Here is a 20,504-nt window from a genome sequence, read left to right as displayed (position 1 = left end):
ATGATCTTAAATTCCTATGACATAATTTATTATAGCTATTTCCTAGGTGTCAAACAACGGATTTCATACCGGCTCTATGCTCCTGAGCCTACCCCAGTCCAAGCTGGCGGAACAACTAAGCAAGCCAGCTTGGACAGTGGCTCCACTGTGCTGGCTCACCGTGGACACCGCATAAGACGGGGCTTTTTGCAAAGTGCGCTTTCCTAAAAGGAGCTCTGAGGCCACATGCATTTGAAAAATGCTGGATTGAACAACGGGAAGCAGGCTTCATTCCTGCAGAGCCTTTAGCGTTCTAGTGTACGTTTCAGCCTCTAAAACTACTCAGCACACGGTGTTTTCTGAGCTTGGCTGACGAGATCTGTTTTCCAAGAACCGTCTCAAGCAATGAATGTTTTGTGAATTGCACTTTGGGGAAAGCAGGCCTGAAGCAATACCTCCTTCCCGCCCAAACCCATCTCCCCATCCCACCTACCTCTTTACTTCCCTAGGATACTGAGACCGCCCTCCCCAACCTCTTCCCACTTGCAGTTTAACATCAGAAATATTTATACATTTCCAAACATATTTACATCTTTTTTCCCTGTAGTCTTGTCGGTATCATTATCTCACCACCCCCCTTCCATACCTTTTTGCTTCTCCGTCTTTTCCTTCTTTTCTAAGGGTTAACTTTCCACCTTAGGAAAATCTTTTCCTCCTTATGTCTCTCTCCCCCACCTAATCTTATTTATTCTGCTCCAACTCTACCCTGATGATTTCTTTGGGAACGTATGATCTGACTTCCAGATAACCAAATCATGAAGAAACTTGAAGTTTGCTCTACCTTTCCGGTAAAGAATATCATCTGTATGATATCCGTAATGAGCACATAATAAGTGGTGAGAGGAAACCTAATCCTTGAAAAGAGGCGGAAGAAGAAACATTTGGAGCATGCCCCACCTACGAATCAGGAATTTCCTTTGTTCTCTTCTGTTGTATATAAAGAAGAGGAAGAAAGGGAGTTGGTAGCATCTGGCTTTGACTTTCGTGTAAATAGGCATTCAAGCCTCACATCATCTCCCTGCCTCAGACACCCTGCTGTCATTTTGACTCTTCATTCACTGCCTGCCCCATTTAAGATGAGAGAGAAAGAATGCTTGAAGTAGGAGGGGCCTCTGAGACATCTATTCCAAGGGTTCTCCAACAGGTTTTTGAGAACAGAACCACCTTCCCCATTAAAATGCTGTTCAATCACCCCATCAACAGCAGGTCACAATGGTGCTATTCTACTTGAATTGGAGACGGTGTCCCCATCTCTACCCCACCCTTCCCTTTCAGTCTTTGCTGGGATCTGCCTGGACCCCCAGGCCAGGTAGTATGAAAATGTCTACTCTTTTGCACCCATAAGGAAACAAGACAGAGAGGGGGAAGGGACCAGTAGGAAGTCACATAAGTAACAGGAGGGCTGCAGCCCAGTCTCTGTTACCCAGTGCCTTCTCACTGCATCAGCACTCACTCTGTCCTCTAGGCCATTTCCTCAAAGTCTTTCTCCCAGCTGGGTAGAAGGAGGGCTGGGAGTAAGCTTCAGGCTGGGACTGCCTGGGTTCCAGCTCTGCCACTTCCCAGCACGGTGACCATAGGCTTGAATTATTCAGACCTCTGTTTCCTCATTGGCAGGAGGGAGAGGTTTTGCTGTTTGCACATGGGGCCTGTAAAGCGCCTGGCACAGGGCAAACCCTCAGTAAACATTAACTGTTGTTGCTATGATTTGCGTTCCTTCTCCCCACTCACCCCTCCTTTCTTCCTGCCTGTTTCCTCTGCCCAGGCTAGAGTGATGAACTCTTTACTGCTTTCCCTGCCTCCTGCTTCACCCCTACTCAGTACCAACCTCAAGACCCTCTTCCATCTGTATGGCCTCAGAGGGGGGTCAGAGGATAGTGGATAGTGACAGAAAACAATCTCAGGGGACTTAGGGAGCCTGTCAAGCCCAACAGCTTCTTCCTAGTAAGGTTGTGTCTCAGGCTTCTCACATGGGGGTGAGCTTTCATGAGCTTTTGTGGCTCCTACCCTTGTCCTTGTTAACCACTCCCTTTTGCTCTAGGCCCCTCCAATTACCATAACAACTTGCATCTCACTTGAAGTGTGTTGGAGGGGAGTGGGGAAGGCTTTACCAGCTGAGATTGCTGTTCATCTACCGGTCTCCAGCACACCTCCTGCCCTGGCCCCCCCAGTGTTCGAGACTCCCACTAGGGTTCTGGCACGTCCGCCCTCTTGGAGCCAAGGGTGCTGCTCTGTGGCACAGATGTCCCACCCGCGGTCGCACACTGGGGCCTTGGTGCAGAGGTGGATACCAAGCTGGCATAGCAGATGGGGGAGGGGCACTGTAACACCTCATACTTTAATGAGGAAAGGAAACTGTCAAACCACCTACCATGGAAGAAAGGCAGGTTACCACCTGGTAGTAAAAGCTGTATGTAGGAAATAGGGGATGTTTGTGAAGTTAACTAGCATAAAAATTACCAAACAGATAAGGAATGCAGGCCCAGCTGGTCAGGTAGGTTTGTCATAACTGTGCAGCCCTTTGTGCCGAATCAGGGACCAGGACCGGTCTCTCCGATTCTGTGTATCCTCTGGTGCTTCTGATCTCACCCAGCTGCCCCAGATGTTTCTAGTTCTGACCATGTTACTCTTTAAGCCCTTCACTATGTCCCCACTGCCTGCCTACAGCCAAGGGTCTAAAGGGTCCAAAGCCCCAAGCTTGGCATCTAAGACCTTCTGCAGTGCCCCCATGACCTACCTCTAGCCACTTCCTCCTCAGCCCTGCTATAGACACACTTGACACCACAGACACACTGGACTCTCTGTCTTCACTGAGACACACTCTGTGTTCCCCTCCTTGTGCCTTTGCTGATGCTGCCCCCTCTGCCCTGGGTGCCTGTCCTTCCTTCCCCTAGTTCTTTCTTTCTAGCCACCATTTAACCCCCACCTTCACCCCCGCCCCCACCTTAGCTCTGCGAGGCCTTGGAGTAGAGCCAACTTCTCCTTCCCTGCTGTTCCCAGGCCACTCACTGTTTTCTGGTGAGGGGTGAAGGCTGACTCTGTGTGTGCATGCTCTCCCTAGCCTGTGGCTTCTAGATCCGAGGCGCCTCAGGTCTGATTTCCTCTGGCTCCCTGACCACATAGCTCTGTGCACCGTTCAATGCTTAGTCAGAGTTTGGAGCTAGAAGCTGCTCCCTGTGACTCCTGCCCATTTACTGAACATCCATCCTCTGGACCTCTTGCTCCTGGTTCTCTGGTGAGGTCTGTTCCTCTTGGAAGCAAAGCCTCCTTTCCCAGTCAGGCCAAGTGATGACCCTTGGGAACCAACCTGCACAGCACTTCCCTGGGGCCTCTCTCCAAAGCTTCCTCCTCCTTTCTGACCAGAGCAGGCTGCCTGGGACATTGCCCTCAGGGTGACCTTGCTTTTCAGGAAAAATGCAGAGAACCTACTTTAGCCCTGTGGTTGTTGATGATCATAAGACTTTATGGTCCTTTGGACTGAACCTCTTTCATGGTTTCACTTTGAATTTTGACCCTACCAGCCCCCCAGTAAGGCAGATGGGTACTCTCATTGTTTCTGCTGAGAGAAAGCTCACAAAGGTAAGCAGCTTGCTTGGGGCCCCATGATGACTGGGTGGCAGAGCTGGGATTTGAACAGAAATGACCTGAGACCTAAGGAATGCCTTGCTTGGCCACGTTCAGTCCTGAACACACTCATTCCTCTCACTGGGAAACAGGTCCATATTCACTTGGCAATACCACCTTGAGTCCCAGTGGGTCGTGAGAGGTGAGTAGCAGCTTTGGAGTAACAGCCTCAAAAGGAGGCTTGTCCATTTGTCATGATGACAGGTAAATCCTGGTCTGCAAGCCTGGGGTTGCAGCACAGGGGGGCCTGCCTAAGGATTCTTTGAGTTTGGAATTTTTTTCCCTCTTCCTTTTTGTCTGTGCGCTTTTGTGAGGTAGTTCCAGGCCGCTTGTCTGGAACCAAGTATGGCCAGGTTTGGAGACAGCCCTTTGTACCCTCAGTGAGTGAGAGTACTGTCACCACACTTCGGCAACTTATCTCTGTCACTGGGCCAAGTAGCTGGTTCCTACATGAGGCCAAGATGAATTAGAGTGAATCAGACTCATAGGTCCATCCCATTATGGAGAAGGACAACTGCCTGGGCCTCTGGCCCCCACTGGTTTGGTTTCTGTGTTGATCTTGTCTGTTCACCATCCTCCCCATCCCTGCCTTCCGTTATCTCCTGAAGCTGTCAGCACCCAGACTGATGTGTGCAGGAATGGGGCTCGGGAGTGGTAGGGCCAGTCCCATCCTGCAGCACCCCCTTTCTTAAGCGCTGGGACCTTCTGGATCCTGGGGCCCAGGAGCATTGTGGGAAGACTGGGAGTGTCTGTGTCGCACCAGAGCTTGTGTGCTGTGCCAGTGACTGGCCGTTTCCTTTGCCGTGTGTTTTCCCCTCTCCCCATCTGTGGCTTGGTCCATTCTCCTGGGGAATGTGGCAGAGCACTTACAGGCACAGACTCATGAATTGCCTCCCTGGACATTGTTCTGGGAAATGTCATTTTCCCTGCACACCTGTGATGTCATGATGGGGAGTGACAGCTTCTTAAGAATTTGCCTTTGCCCTGGAACAAGAGGGGTGAGAATGCTCCCCCCCCCTTTTCTTCACAACCTTGACATTGCCTCTCTTCCTTACCTCTCTCCCTTGCATCCATCCTTGTCTCTTTTTTCTTTTTCTTTTTTTTTCCTTCTAGTGGGGGCCTTTTGCTTTTACTTGTTAATCCTGTTTGTAGCAAAGCAAGCTGAAGGAGGAGCTCCTCTCTGTGATCTGCTTCTTGCTCTCCACCTACCTCCTCTTCTGTGCCCTCCACCTCCTAGAGAGAGAGAGAGAGAGAGAGAGAGAGAGGAGTGCCGGCCCAACTCCTGCTGTGACTGCCGCCCGCCGCCGCCACTGCTGCCACCCTGGTAATGTCCACATGCCCCAAATCAAACCTGAGCCCAGGCCCTGGGGTCTCCAGGCAAGGTCATAGTCTCTGTGGGCTTGCTCGGAAATGCTGAGGTCGCTGGAAGCCAGCCTGTTGTGCAGAGGTCTGAGATACTTTGCCTTAAAATTAAGCCACAATTGAGCTCATGCTGTTTGTGTATATCCTTTTGTGTCCTGCATTTTTCTTCAATTCTGTGTCATCAGCATCTTCCCATGCTCTCTCATAGCCTTCATAATCCCCTGTCCGCTCTGTCCTAGTAGTTGAGCACATGGCTCGACGGTGAGGAACCTAGCTATTCCTCTCCTACAAAGCATTTAGATAATTCCCACTTTCTCACTGGTGTCGGTAATACCGTAATGTACATTTCTGAGTCGGAAGCTTATTCGGTGCTTGCTTCCACATTTAGAATAGTTTCCCCAGGCTAGATTTTCCAACACGGAATTAAGCATGTTTGTAGTCCTTCATATAAATGGTCAAGTTGCTTTCTGAAAGAGAAGCCCTTTATTTTTTAAAATGTTTTCCTGCAGAAGGTGAGATCTCAGGGCCTCAGGTCCAGGGAAAGAGGAGAACATCCTACTATGGTTCCTATGGAGCTGGGGTTTAAAAACTCTCTTGTCTGTACTCACCTCACCCAGAATCCCTGCTGGGCTGTTCTATTCGCTCAGTTCTCTCTGAAGGCAACTTAGGGCTTCTGACCTGTGTTCTAGTCCAGCAGGGGCCAAGGATGTGCTTACTCTTGCCCGTTACTTTGGCAAACAGAGAGCCACTCCCCCCCCACCAGCACCACCTCAGCTCCCTGACCCCGAAGGGCCCCGTTTCCTTTACTCCCTGGGTGAAGAGCTGAAGTCTCAGATCCAGGTTTTGTTGAGAGCCCTTTCCAGGCTCGAGGCTACCATATTATTATGGTTAAGAGCTGAGGCCCAATTGCTGTGAAATCATGGGTCAGTGGATATTAGCCTTCCACAAACTCAGCGTTTGTATAATCCCAGCGATTCTCCAGGGATCACCTCCCAGCCAGCCTGTCTACTACCCCGGGGTCCACACATAGGCCTGCGGGTTAGTCGTGCCACAGGACCGCCCAGCCAGAGCTTTCTCTGCTTTCCTGCCACCCACTCGGCCTAGGCCTTTTCACTTGGTGTCTGGTTGGGCACAGAAAAGCATGCAAGGGGAGTTTCAACATTTCCACCGATGGTAGATCTGCCTCCAGATCTGTGCGTTTGAGTGCCTGTGGATTACTATGGGTGTTGAGAAGGGGTGTGTGTGTGTGTGTCTGTACGTGTGTGTGTGTGGCTTTGTGTTGGGCCAGGGCCATGTGTACGGGAGCAAAATTGTCTCTCCCATCACAGAAATTCTGATTCATTGAGTCTTGGCTTTGGCTTGCTGTTTCCAGCCTCATTGTTGCTGTGTCTTTTTGTGGACGAGGGGCCAGGTATGGTCAGTCCCCAAGCTGTCATGGTTGGGGGAAGTGTCTACTGGTATATACACATGGGCCTAACATCCAGGCAAGGCAGGGTGGTTTAACCAATCCTTTAGAGACTGTTAGAACTTGGTCAAGGGAGACCATGGCCTTCTGCAGTTGGTTGTGTGTCTTTATAAGGCTGTAATAAAGAGAAGGCCACTCTTGCCTTAACCACAGTGGGATTTGCCTGGGGATTAGACCAGACTCTGGTACATATTCTAAAAGGCCCATGAAGGCTGCTTGTGGGTACAGTGCATGTGCCCAGGGAGCAGGTGAGGCATGAAATGGGAACATGGAGGCTTTGCGTTAGCCCTTGGAGGAAGGCGTTCTCTACCTGCCTGCCATTACTGCCTACTCTCCATCTTGCATGTGAATCATGCAACAGCTTCCAAATGGATCTCCCTGCCTTCAGTTGTGGGGTAGGGCACAAGTCCCTCCTTGACATGTAAACATTTTGTTTAAAATCTTCAAGGGCTCCCCATGGCTTAAATAAAGGACAAAGCCTGAGTACTTTAGTAGAGTTCCCAGCCTCCCTGTCCCCGGCAGGATTTGGTCCATATTCACCCTCAAGTCTTATTCTGGCTTCCCCATTCTGTATTTCTTGTAGCTTCTTGAATGGTTCTTTTTTTCCTCACAGCCTTTACAAATGCTGCTTTCTCTTCTAGGAACACTCTTCTCATGTCTGTCCAATCCCCTAGGATTTGATCAGTGGCTTCATCTCCACATTACCCCATTACAATTGCCTGTTTAACTCAGAACTACTCAGAAGCAGGGCCTGTGTCTTTTCCTTTTCTGTATCCCTACAGCTAAGCATGAAGCAGATACCCAATAAAAGACAAGAATGAATATAGAGGGAGAAATATGATCATTGGTCCTCTTCTGTCTGTGGAGCTGGCTTTTCTCTTTTTTCTTAACTTTTTTTCTTTCTGATAATCACTTTATTGAGATATAGTTATATACCATACGATTCACCTATTTAAAAGTACATAATCCAGTGGCTTTTGGTATATTCAGGAGTTGTGCGTCCATCACCGTAATCAATTGTAGAACATTTCCATTGCACCAAAAATAAACCCCATATTTCTTAGCATTTACATCCCTTCATTCCCCCCGGCCCTAGGCAACCACTAATCTACTTCCTGTCTCTCTGGATTTGCCTATTCTGGGCATTTCATAGAAATGAAATCTTGCAATCTGTGGTGCCTTGTGACTGGCTTCTTTAACTTAACATGATGTTTCCAAGGTTCATCCATGTGATAGCATGTCTCAGTATTCATTCTTTTTTATTGCTGAATTACATTGGGTTGTAGGGATATACCACATTTTATTTATCCATTCATGAGTTGACGGACGTTTGGGTTGTTTTCTACTTTCTATCTACTTTGAATAATGCTGTTATGAATGTTGTGGACAAGTTTTTGTGTGGACATAAGTTTTCATTTCTCTTGAGTATATACCTAGGAGTGGAATCGCTGGATCATGTCATAACTCTTTGTTTATCCATCTGAGGAGCTGCCAGACTGTTTTCTAAGATGGCTGCACCATGTCACATTCCCACCAGCATGGTATGAGGGTTCCTTTTTCAATGGACGTACCACTTACTCTCTCCTTAGTATAAATGAGGGCTCTAGAGAAAGGTTTTAACAGTCTTAGAGAGAGCGAGTTCCTTCTGATGCTTCTTAGGACAGTTGTCCCTGCCATCCAGATCTGCCAGGAGGGCCCTGGGTTTGTTGCGTGAGGTGTCTTCTTCCTCTTTTCCTTTCCCCGAGGAGCTTGTCTTCTCCCAACTGGCATTGTTGGTTTTGCTTGACTGACTGTTACACCCATTTTTAGGTACAGGCCCAGTCTTAAAATGTTTACAGGTTTTTCTGTGAACTTTGATCGGTGAGACAGCTTCTCTGGTCAGCTGTGGGAATGTCATACCATTTTTGTCCTTTTTCTTTCTTCCTATCCTCTCCTTCTGTTAAGAGGAGTTAGTTGTCCTTGAAGGAGTGGATATGTATAACTCTTATCTACCAATGTAAGATGAAACCGCACTAAAAAGCTCTGCCTCTTAGAGGGACCCCAGCTCTCAGATCCCCAGTTCCTCTTCATGTGTGCCTTCCCAAGCATATCAAACCTCTACAGGTCTCAGACTTTCTCCTGCTGCTATAGAGATTTTCATTTTGTAAGCCACAGGCTGACTCGCTTGAGCCCTAATCCTTTTTAGAAACCCCACTCCCCGCCCCACCCACTCAGAGAAGCAGGATTTGGGAAGGTTCTTGGAACTGATTGGGAAGGACACACATGAACACTAGAGAAGGGCAAGTTTCCACGTTGGATTTCCGGAGACAATTTGAGAGGTCTGTTCAAGATGGGTGGGAAGACCTACTCCTTAAATAATGGTAGTAGTTGACATTTGTTGCCAGGCAGTGTGCAAAGGCCTTTTCACACATTGTCTCATCTAATAAAGCTCACCTGTTGTCATCCAAATAACCAGATGAGGGAATGGAGACCGAGAGGTGTGATTTACCTAAAGTCACATAGCTAGGAAGCCAAGAAGCTGGCATTCCTGGGATAAAAATGCATGTGTCAAAAAAAAAAATGCATGTGACCATTACAGCTATGTATTTGGCTTGGCTGGACAGTAGTGGTGCCTGATAAATATTTACCTGAGGGAAGGAAGTAGCAGATACACTGGATCCATGTGCCCATTCTGCTGCTCTGACGTTCCTAAGGGCCCTGGTAGGAAATTACACCTTGAAGAATGTTCCCCCGCCTTTTCCATCTCCCAGAATCACAGAGGTGAGGCCAGGAGGAGAGGAGTGATACATAGTTCAGGCTATTTTAGAAAGCCGCCTGACTAATTTTAACTGTGGACCAGACGCTGAAGTGCCTTACGGAGTTGAAGGAGCTGTTGTGCCACAAGTGGGGGAAAGGGTAGGATAGATCTTCTCCTCGGGCTTCTCTTCTAGGCTGCCATTGTTCTTGGGGCGTGGTGCCAGAAGTGCCCATTCATGATTCCAAATTACAGTTCCTGGGAGAGGAAAATGCTTAGTATAGTCTCAGTCAGACATCTGCTTAGTTCAGACAGTCATGGCTAGCAGGCCAGGCCCTGTGGTTTGGGCATGGCCTTCAAGAGCTCCCTGCCCCTGTTATTAAAGAATGTACCAAGAGAAGGGAGCATTGGGCGGCCACCCTCCAGAGTCTACTACATGGGTGTGAAAAGGCTTTGTTGGCACACCTTTTCACTTGTTGGAAGAGCGGTCAGTGGGGCTGCATTGTGTTTGAAAGTATTCAGAGAAAGCTAACTTGTAGGGTTTTCATGGGGCTAGAGCAGCAAAAAGGAAAGTGCAGGGTGCAGACCTCTCTGCATTGCCAGAAGGTAGAAAGGTCTGGGAAGAATGAGGTAAATCTGAGTTGGAATGAGGGTTGTTGCAAGATTGTTGAGATGTTTAAGAGCATGTAAAACACTTACCCTGTACCTTGCATGTCATATCTCCCAATGAACTTTAGCACTGTGTTGTAATTATAGTAATTACACCAACTTTACAGTTTTCATATCTGGTTTCTAAACTTTTAACTTATTTTCACCTTAAGACTTACAGAGAATTAGCTGAAGGCAGGGTTCTGAATGACTCTGAACTGGGTACAACTGAAGAACGCAGTGGGCGCCGTTGGGCTCAGCCTTCTCCTCTCACCATACATGATTAGAAAGCTTTGTCATGGGCTGAAGAAAGGAGCTCTTGTGTAAAATATTTCCTTAATTCATTCACTATTCTCTTGGCTGCTCTTTCTGACTTCCTGATACTTGTGTTTCTTGAGCGGTTCCTTTCTCTGAGTCACCCAGCTGAGGGTGGGCAGCTGTGCACCATCCATATGCTCTGTACTCACACAGGCAGCCTGGTAGAACACCAGTTTCCAAATCCTTTCTTGGGGGCCTGGAGAGAGGACCTTGGGGATCCCACCTTTGAAATTGTGTAGCTGCTGCAGGCCCTTGTGAGATATACTTCCCCTCAAAGTAGAGGGCCTTATCTTGTTGATCCCAAGAGCTATTGGGAGAGAGCACTAAATGAGGATGTCCGAGTGTTGGATCCAGCACCAGCTGTGTCACTTTTGTACCTTAGTTTCTTCGTGGCGTTGTTGGGAGGATCCTGGCCTGGATGAGAATACACGTATGGAAGGGCTTGTGGACTGCTAAGTGTCAGGGTGGCAGTGTCAATGCTGTTACTGTCCTTAATAACCTGGGGCTGTGGTTAAGAGCAGAGACCCTTGGTGGTGACCCTGAGGGAGCCCTTTGGTTGAAGCTTCCCAGAATTGTCATCTGCCATTGTTTGTTGAAACCCATCCCTTGGTCTCCTCATCCATCTATCCATCCGTCCATCCATCCGTCCATCCATCCATCCATCCATCCAACCAGCAGTTATTTATTGAGCTCTTACTACATGCCAGGCAGCGTTCTAGGCACTGGGTGAATAAAAAGTTAAAAATTCTAGCTTTCATTTCATTTGTATTCTAGTGGGGGGACTGAAAATAAATAAGTAAATAAAATATGAAGTACCTTTGCACCAACAGACTCGGTGCTTCGGGACCCAGTGGTTGGCATCCTGAAGCAGGTGTCTTCTTCTCTCTAGTACAACCTGTTTCTTTCATAGCGTGTATCACACAGCTTCCCACCCTACATTGTGAACACAGTGAGAGCAGAGATTGACTTGGGTTCGCCATATTTCTCTGGTACCTAGTATTATGACAGACACCTGTGAAGGCACACAATATGGTGATCAAACCATAGTCAACCATACAAAGAGGGAAGAAGTGAAAAGTCCCATAGGCACCAGTTTCCTGGCTATCTTTATGGGAATTAGTCTATATAAAATATATTAAATATATGACACATATGTTTAAATGCTTTTTCACCTAGCAATACTATCTTGAAAATCATTTCCTTTTAGAGCTTCCTTATTTTTTTTAACAACTGTATTCCATTATATGGATGTTACATAATTTATTTAACTAGTTCCTTAGCAATGCTTATGGCATTGTTTGCAATCTTTTGCTGTGATGAAAATCCCATGGTGAGCAAGTTGTTCATTTTTGCATATTTGTAAGTCTACATGATAATTCAGTTCCCAGAAGAGGGATTGCTGATGCAGGGCATGCCATTCGTATTGATTTGTAAAGCGAGAGCAGAAAAATGAGTGGACTGCGGATCACATGTAGTCAGCAGGTCACCAATCCATGTGAGTGTTCTGTTCAGTGGCCTCACGGTATCTGATAGCACTTCTTCTGTTTCTGGCCTAGGCTGGAGAAACCATGTTCAATCGTGCTAAACTCCTCAACATTGGCTTTCAAGAGGCCTTGAAGGACTATGACTACAACTGCTTTGTGTTTAGCGACGTGGACCTCATTCCAATGAACGACCATAACGCCTACAGGTGTTTTTCACAGCCACGGCACATTTCGGTGGCCATGGATAAGTTTGGATTTAGGTAAGAGATATCCATCAGAAGCTACGGAAAACATGTTTTGCTCTTACATGACGACTAGGAAATGCAGCTCCGCCAGCCAAGGAGTAAGGTTCTGGAGGAGAATCCTTCCCCTGAGAGCAGGGTGCATTTTAAGCCCAAAGTCAGTTACAGTTTGAGGAGGAAAGTGAAATCCAGAAACACTCATAGCCCTGCACATCCAGGCCAGAAGAGTGTTTATGTTTGGGATGGCTCTAGCCTTTAGGCTCCAAACACATGCTTTATTTCCTTTCTTTCTTTTATCCCCTTCCCCACCCAGTTTGGGACGCAAATTGGAATTATTTCCCCCCAGTAAATTCTTGGGTTTGGGTACCTTAGCAGATGTACCTTGGTACTTAATTAAGAAAGAACATGATACTGTTTCCCATCAAAGCACAGCCTTCTGTTTAGACATTGGGACCCAGACTTTTCCATCAAAATGCCCCTAGTGAGGAGGCCAACTGACGCCTGTCCCCAAGGGCAGTGGTATAATCCGAAGCATATTGTAATAGGTGGAAAATAGCCTGGTAGCCTTTTGTTCATCTTAAAAAAATAAATCTGCATTTTGTTCCATAATTATCCATGTTTATATTTACATAAAATTGTTTGAAATTACCTATTGGTTGAGTAAACTGACCTTTCCCTCCCTACTCTAAGTCAGCCTGAAGTGCCAGGAAGCTGTGTGCTAGGCATCCCTGGCTTAGGCTGACTACCCCAGTGTGGCAGGCCTGTGCCGCCCAGCAGTCCCTCGGTTTAAATACAAATGCTGTCTTTTGGACTCATTTTATTCCCATAATTTCTTTCTATCCTCCCTTGCTGGGGGAACGAGGGCTGGGAGATGAAAACAGGAATGCTAAGGGGCGCCTCGCTGGCTCAGTTGGTAGAACTTGCGCCTCTCAATGTTGGGGCCATGAGTTCAAGCCCTACGTTGGCCATGGAGCCTACTTAATTAAAAAGAAAAGAAAAGAAAATAGGGATGCTGTGAAGTCCTTCCCCCAGACCAGACCCTAAACTTGCTGTCTTAAAGAGGGGAGAATTTGACTGTAAATGTCACCCTGCACCATCCTGTCTTCCCTCCCTACCTTCCTGTTTGTGTATCTTCTTCTCTTTGAGATACACAGGCTCAAACCCTGCCCCCTATTCATTCCCCCCTTGAAGCATGGTAGTGGTGACCTCATTCTTTGCCACAACACCATGCCTGTTTCACCCAGAACCAGTCAGGCTTGGGGGACAGGTGGGTGGTCAGAGAAAACAGCACAGACGGCAAAACCGAATCTCATCATCTCCGGCATGTACTTTCCTGTGAGGTCACCAAGAGTCCTTTTTGTAAAAACACTGATTGTGAGAAACCTTATTGGCCTGGCCACCTGGTTCAAACCCTCCCTTGTAATCAGGCACAGACTGTAGTGTCAGGTATGCCCAAAGGTGGGTAACTGGGCACCGAAGTGATGGCACCTAATTACATATAGATTACCTTTGACTCATTAAAGCAGACCCTCAGGGATCCTCCTGGATACTCACAGTCAGACGTCCTGAACGTATTTGAAAATAATAATTGCAACTTTTTTCTTTCTTATATGTTCTGTATGGTTTGGCTATCTTCCCCCTCGAAGTCTGAGTTAGAGTTTTCCTTAATCTATGTGGTGGATTTTAGTCTCTTTGGATTCCAGTAAGAGCCCTAGTGTGGTTTGATGCTACACACAAGGTCATCACAAAGCCACAGCCTTTAAAGGACCCATGGAAGAGCCTTTGCATGGCTTCTGGACAGGACCCGAGTCTTAACATTTCATCACCGTTGAAACAGTAAAATACCAGAAGGCTGGAAAGATGAGAGTCCAGATGCCCTACTGCTTGAAAACCTGTCAAAATAGATTCACCCTTATACATTTAGCTAAGTCAGGATGTGGTGGAAATTTCCTAGAAAATGTTATTTTAGCAGATTTTCAGAAGTACTATTTTGACTGTTGGGGCAGTGTTGAAACCAGTATGCCTGTGAAGAATGAAAGTTAGACTAGCAGATGGACTGAGGGTGGAAGTGGAGGGCATGACCAGGTGGGCACAGGAGGCTTTACCATAATCTCAGTTTCCAGGACCTCCTGGATAAAGATTTCCCATGCAGGAGCAGGACACATGGAAAAGCATTCCTGAACAGGGCACAAGAAGTGGGCTTATGCACTTGTCATTGACTAATTTTCCAGGTAACCACAGAAGCAGCACAGTATTCTTAGAGCAAGATTCTTCTTTTTGATATCCGTGTCTTCTCTAAGATCATCTGAGTCTTATATAAAAACAGAAAAAAGAAAACCCTCATAAATCCTCAATTTAAAAGTCCCAGAGAATAAAGATAACATTAGAAATGTTTATGCTTTGAGCATGCTTTATTTTGAAAAGTCAGAACTTACCTAACCACTGGTCTTCTTTGTGTGTGTGTGTTTCTCCCCAGCCTACCTTATGTTCAGTATTTTGGAGGTGTCTCTGCTCTAAGTAAACAACAGTTTCTCACCATCAATGGATTTCCTAATAACTATTGGGGCTGGGGAGGTGAAGATGATGACATTTTTAACAGGTAATGGTCACAGCTTAGATCTCTTTCTTCTCTGTCTCCCTTCACTTCCAGTTTTTCAATCAGCACCTGGTTATTCTGCAAGGATTGCTCCTCAGGTGGGATACAGTCCCCACTTGGCCCATATTCTTTTCTTTTTTTTTTTTTTAAGATTTTATTTATTTGCCAGAGAGAGAGATCACAAGTAGGGGGAGCGGCAGGCAGAGGGAGCAGGCTCCCCGCTGAGCAAGGAGCCCGATGTGGGACTCGATCCCAGGACCCTGAGATCATGATGCTTAACCGACTGAGCCCCCCAGACATCCCTTGGCCCACATTCTTATGTGTGCCCACAGTAGGTGCCACAGGTGCTGAAGAATGTCTTTAGGAAGATTAGCTTCTGTGATTTTTGCATTAGCCTTGGAACATGCAAAATGAGAACCAAGTGAAGGGTTGAGTTTACTTTGATTTATACCACATGCTATTTTGTCCTGAAGTAAACATGTGTCCCTTGCAAAAATTCGGCATTTCATTGTGGTCCCGTTTGATTACGAAACAAGTTTCTTTCTTTGGGCGGGATTCTAAGTTCCTTTACAGAATCTCTGTGTTATTTGTTTATTTTGGAACATTTTTAACATACACAAAAGAGGACCGGGTAGCATAATGAACTTCTGTGGACCCACCCGCCCCCAACAACCATCTCTTCACTGCCGGCCCCACCCCATCCACACCCCAGGGGCTCCTTATAAACTGGTAAGCCTTGATCATGGGGGTTGTCATTGCAGATGGTTAAAAAAAAAAACAATTCCAATGGCATTTGAAACCACATTTTGCCCAGTTGTCCCTGGCCGTGGAGACTTTAACCCTGCCAGCCACGGTTAAGAAGGACCTTCTCTGGGCGCCTGGGTGGCTCAGTCATTAAGTGTCTGCCTTCGGCTCAGGGCGTGATCCCAGAGTCCTGGGATCGAGCCCCATGTCGGGTTCCCTGCTCTGCTGGGAGCCTGCTTCTTCCTCTCCCACTTCCCCTGCCTGTGTTCCCTTTCTCTCTGGATGTCTTTCTCTCTGTCGAATAAATAAATACAATCTTTAAAAATAAAAAAGAAGAAGAAGTACCTTCTGCCCTGAGAGCTGGTCTGAGCTTGTCGCTGAGCTTGGAATCAGAATATACCCTAGCACCCTCCTGACCTGGAGTACACTACTTTGGTCAGTTCACAGAAGGTGTGTGCAGAGCAACACCCCAGTCAGTCACGTGTAGCTTAGTGTGAGAACCTGCCGTAGACCCGGGTCTTCACTATCGGCCTGGGAGGAAACCTGAGTTGGAGAGAGTGCAGACTGATTACCAAGCACCTTCGGCATACAGAGCACTGTGTCACGCAGGCCCAGTGGGGAGGCCGCCGAAGCCCTGGGCAGGGGGTCCAGACAGACACAAACTTGCTTCCACAGCACCACCTGGGCAAACATGGGGCCCATAGGACGGTGTTCAGCGCTGATGTGACACCACAGACCTGAGCGGTGAAGAAGGTTAGTGGGGAGGGAGCCCTGAGGGTGGAGGGACTAGAAGGCTGAGTGATTCATGGAGCAGCTTTCTTGAAAGATAAAGGATCTAACTCTCAAGCACCTACTCGCCGTGTGCCAAGCACGAGATCCCCAGCGGGGGAGACGAGGCCAGAAGAAACCTTTTTAAGTCATCCAGGACCAGCCAGCCCTGCCTCTTAACTGACTTGTGCTCCTGCTGTCAAGGCTTTGGTTTTGGTCCTCATTCCTTTCCCCCAGACCTACACAGAATCTTCCATCCTGTTCTGGCTGCCTCTCATCTTGTTCTCTGCTCTCTATTCTTAAAGTGCTTATCAGAGAGACTTCCCTTTGGCCGAAAACCTTTGAGGAACTGTATAATATGTCCCTTTCAGACACTGCCACTGATTACTGGGATGCTAAAGGCTCTGAGAAAGCCCTCGTGATGTAGCCCTCGCCTTTCTTTCCAGCCTCATCTCTGGCCATTTCCTACTCCAACTCTTTCCACCAGTCCCCAGAAGTTTGTGTTGCTCCCTGAGGGCCCTGTGTTTGCTGTGTCTCTCTGCCTTTGCCTCAGCTGTCTTGGGTACCCAAAATGCTCTAGCAGACACCCCTTCATCTTCACAACTGGCTCTGCCTAGTCTTGCTCAGGGAAAGTGAGTGGCTTCTCCTGTGCTCAACCCCACCTCCCCTCCTCGCCTCCATCCTGACACTGGTGGTCCTGTGTTCTGAGTTTGCACTATACCTTCTATGAGGGCAGACACCCCCGGTGCCTGGCACAGAACAGTCACCAGCACAAACTACAGAACGTGTGGTAAAAGGACATGGGGACTTCTGTGAGTTTGAACCAGTGCCACAGTGGGCCGGGGTGCGGGCTGAGTGAGAACAATAAACAAGATGGTGGATGGGGCACAAGTCTTACAGCTGGGGCTTTTGGACCCAAGCCTTATGGCAGCTCTACAATGATGACTTGTCCTTTTACTCCTTGCAGATTAGTTTTTAAAGGTATGTCTGTATCTCGCCCAAATGCTGTGGTTGGCAAGTGTCGGATGATCCGCCACTCAAGAGACAAGAAAAATGAACCCAATCCTCAGAGGTGTGTCCTGTGTCCATTGACATTCCTTCCTTCTCCTTTCAGATGGGGGAGGCCACAGGAATGAGGCTCTGTAGAGTCACATGCTGCGAGGGAGAGGGAGGGTTCTGTCCACGGGACTGGTGGAGGAGGTGGGCGTGTGATGAAGGACAAATGTTTCATGCTTTTCTCTTAAGATTTCTGTTTTGGCACCAACCCTTTGCCTATTTTCTCCTTGTAGGTTTGATCGAATTGCACATACAAAGGAGACCATGCTGTTGGACGGTCTGAACACACTCACTTACAAGGTGTTGGACATAGAGAGAAACCCGTTGTATACCAAAATCACAGTGGACATCGGGACACCGAGCTAGCATTTCGGTACACTCGTAAGAGACCTGAAAACGGCCAGGGACCTTTGCTGTGCGTCTCTGCCAATCTGCTGGGCTGGTCCCTTTCATTCTTAACAATCAGAGTGATAGGCCCCCTTCATTGTCATTCAGATGCCTTTCCAGACGACCAGGACGAGGGGGATATTTTGCCCCCAACTTGGCTCGGCATGTGACTTCTTAGCTCTACAAGGTGTTTGTAAATGTAGAAACCGTCAACCTTTGGGGGATTCCCGGCATGTTCACAGTGTCACCCCAAAGAATCAGTACGCAGCCCAAAATTTGATGACTGTGGGACTCATTCCCAGTGATAAACTGCTAATTTGTTGTGAAATAGGTAAGAATTTCGCTTTAAATTGTGGTATTCTTATTACTTTATGAAAAATCGGAGAGTGCTGCTGAAATTGGATTGGTGTGATGTTTTTTGTTTGCATATTTTAAGAGAAAAACGCAATCTCAACCATTCTCATTTTACTCCTCCCCCACCTTCTTTTAGTGGTATACAACTACTACAATCACTCTGTGTGTGTGTGTGTGTGTGTGTGTGTGTGTGTGTGTGTGTGTCTTTTCTTAGCAAAAGGATTTTAAAACTTGAGCCTTGGACCTTTTGCCCTGCTAATGTGTGAATTCCAAGGCAACGTTAGTCATCAGAGCAAAAGCCTTGGGTGTTCTCACATTCAGTGGCCTTTCTCCAGATTGTCGGATTTCTGAATGTAAAGACTTTTTTTTTTTTAAAAAAGCAGTTTGTAGTATTTTAAAGAGAGAACAAATCGGGTTCTAATTATGATCTAGCTTGATTTTGTGTTGATCCAGATTTGCATAACTATTTAGTGTTAAATCATGACAATTTATTTTTCTGAGCATGCTATATAAACTTGAATTTCCTATGTATTTTTATTGTGGTGTTTTAAATGTGGGGAGGGGAGTGAGCATTTTTTAGGGGAAAAAATAAGGTATGCTGTATTGGCCATGAACGGACCTCTGATTTAGTCAGCAGGCCACGTTTTGTGAAGAACAAAATCACCTTTGGGCCCTTTAAGGGTGAGGCCTCCCTGGTCAGAGTTATCCTGCTAGACCTCTTGGGGAGGCAAAAGCCTAGGCTTGCTAGGCAGAGCTCTCGACCTCCCTCCCCTCCCCAGGTGGGAGGGAACCTCCACCCCCCCTCCTCCGGCTGAGCCTGGGACCTCCCGTTAGGGCTGTGGAGTTGTAAATGACAGCAATCTGGTTGTTTACTGGCCATGGGTCTGGGGCGGGGAAGGAAATCACTGTTCTGGTCCCTGTGGAGTCTGGGGGCCACCTCCTTCGCTGTGCTGGCCACACTGCCTGGCCCACCTTGCAGGACCCGTTCTCCTTCCTCCCCGTTCCTCCTTTCTATTGCCTTTCTCCTTCCTTCCTCCCCGTTTTTGTTCCTTTGACTCTTGCCTGTTCCCTAAAACTTGCCTGTGGCACTCAGGGTCAAACAGACTATTCATTCTCCAGCATGAATGTGCCTTTTAATTAGAGATCTAGAAAGAAGTGGAGCTGAACCCTCCCACACTCCCCCACAACCACTTTGGTGCCTAAAGCCTCCCATCCCCCTCAGGTTTTTAGCAGGTGCTCCCACTCCAGGGAGGCTGATCCACAGGGGTATCGTCCCCACACCCATCTCTGCTAGGAGAGGTTTAGCCTCCCTGGGACGAGATGCACAAGGCAGTTGCTACCACTGGGTGCCCCTGCCGGGTGCAGCCTGGCTGGGCTAAGGGCGGAAGATTCAGCTGTCTAATCCTAGGGTTGCCCCTTCAGCTGGTGGCAGCCTAGAGCCCCCACCCCTTACTTCCGGGAACCAGCCTTTAGTGTGGAGGCTGAGCTGGTGCCCAGCCCCAATCTTACCTGTGCCTTTATCGCTTTGAGCATCTTGGATGCTAACACGGTTCTTTTTCCAGAAGCCTTTGTATTGGTTAAAAATTATTTTCCACTGCAGAAGCAGCTGGGCTATGCAAAGAGTATTCTTTCTGTCAGTTCCCCATTCCTTAACAGCGATGTCAGTGGAACCAAGAATGACCGCACTGAGAGGGAGTTTTGGGAAATGCAAAGAACGAAGGCCTCTCTTTCTGTCCCCAGATCCTGACTTTTCCAAAGTGCCTTAAAAGAAAGGAGACAAATACCCTGGGTGGTAAATTCTTTTTACTTACTTTACTCTTAAAGGAAATTCTGACTTTTGTTTGTTTGTTTTCCTGTTACACTTCCCTTTACGTTCCATTGGAATAGTCAAGTATGCGGTTCATTGTCAGAACCGAGGGGAATCCCGCTTCACCTATTCCCTCTTTGCTGACCTTCTGGTGCTCTCATGGGGCCTACTTGGGCCCAGGGTAGGCCCGGATGCTTGCCTGGTTCCTAAGATGCTGCAGGTCCTGTTTCCTCCCTGAGAATTTCAGGGCTGAAGGTTCAGGGAGCATTTCCTTCACCTGGACGTTGTCACCATGAAATTGTTATGTGCTGTGTCTTTCTCTGTTTCTGTCCATCCCGTTGCTGGTGACCCTGTAAAGTGGCCTTTGGGAAAGATGAGAGGGCAGCGGTGGCACGAGAAGGCAAAGGAAATGCTGGTGCAGGGGTGCTGCCGACCTCAGGGCTGGGCGTGGGGTGCCCCACTCAGCCAGGATGGCGGCTTTCCCGTCCTAGAGACCTGTTGTATATTTTGATTTCCCATGTATGCAAATGTATGAATTTACCATTGTAAGTGAGGGGCGGGGGTGTGTGTGCGTCTGACCTTGGTGTTCAAAACAGCTGTATTTTTGTCTTTAAAATCCAGTAATATAACGTGAATAAATGACCTTATCTTTGTAACCTCAGGTGGTTTCTTTTCTGATTTAAGGGGTCTGGGTGCTCCCAGGGCTAGAGGGAAGTGATTGGGACGGCCTGCTGGGACGATCAGAGGAAAGCAGAGGTCTGCCCTCTGTGCCCCCCTCATTGCGGGGAGAGGGGGTCTGTCTCCCAACTATGCTCCACACACCTCACTGGAATCAGCTGTTTTTTAGGCTTAAAAGAGATGATGTGTCTGACGTAATGA

General features: G+C 47.6%; 1 protein-coding gene across 1 annotated transcript in view; it reads left to right on the top strand.

The window, feature by feature from the left end:
• B4GALT1 (beta-1,4-galactosyltransferase 1) overlaps nt 1-20,286 on the top strand; it is a 53,601-nt gene extending 33,315 nt beyond the window's left edge. Inside the window, exons 3-6 of the mRNA XM_034664017.1 lie at nt 11,744-11,931; nt 14,390-14,512; nt 16,989-17,093; nt 17,311-20,286. Coding sequence (XP_034519908.1) covers nt 11,744-11,931; nt 14,390-14,512; nt 16,989-17,093; nt 17,311-17,443 — 549 coding nt within the window. The 3' untranslated portion in view covers nt 17,444-20,286. The remainder of the gene's footprint in view (nt 1-11,743; nt 11,932-14,389; nt 14,513-16,988; nt 17,094-17,310) is intronic.
• The last annotated feature ends 218 nt before the right edge of the window (nt 20,287-20,504 follow it).

Source organism: Ailuropoda melanoleuca, chromosome 7, assembly GCF_002007445.2.
Source record: "Ailuropoda melanoleuca isolate Jingjing chromosome 7, ASM200744v2, whole genome shotgun sequence".
NCBI lineage: Eukaryota > Metazoa > Chordata > Mammalia > Carnivora > Ursidae > Ailuropoda > Ailuropoda melanoleuca.
The sequence above is the reverse complement of the archived record's forward strand: the minus strand, read 5'-3'. Positions and strand labels throughout refer to the sequence as shown.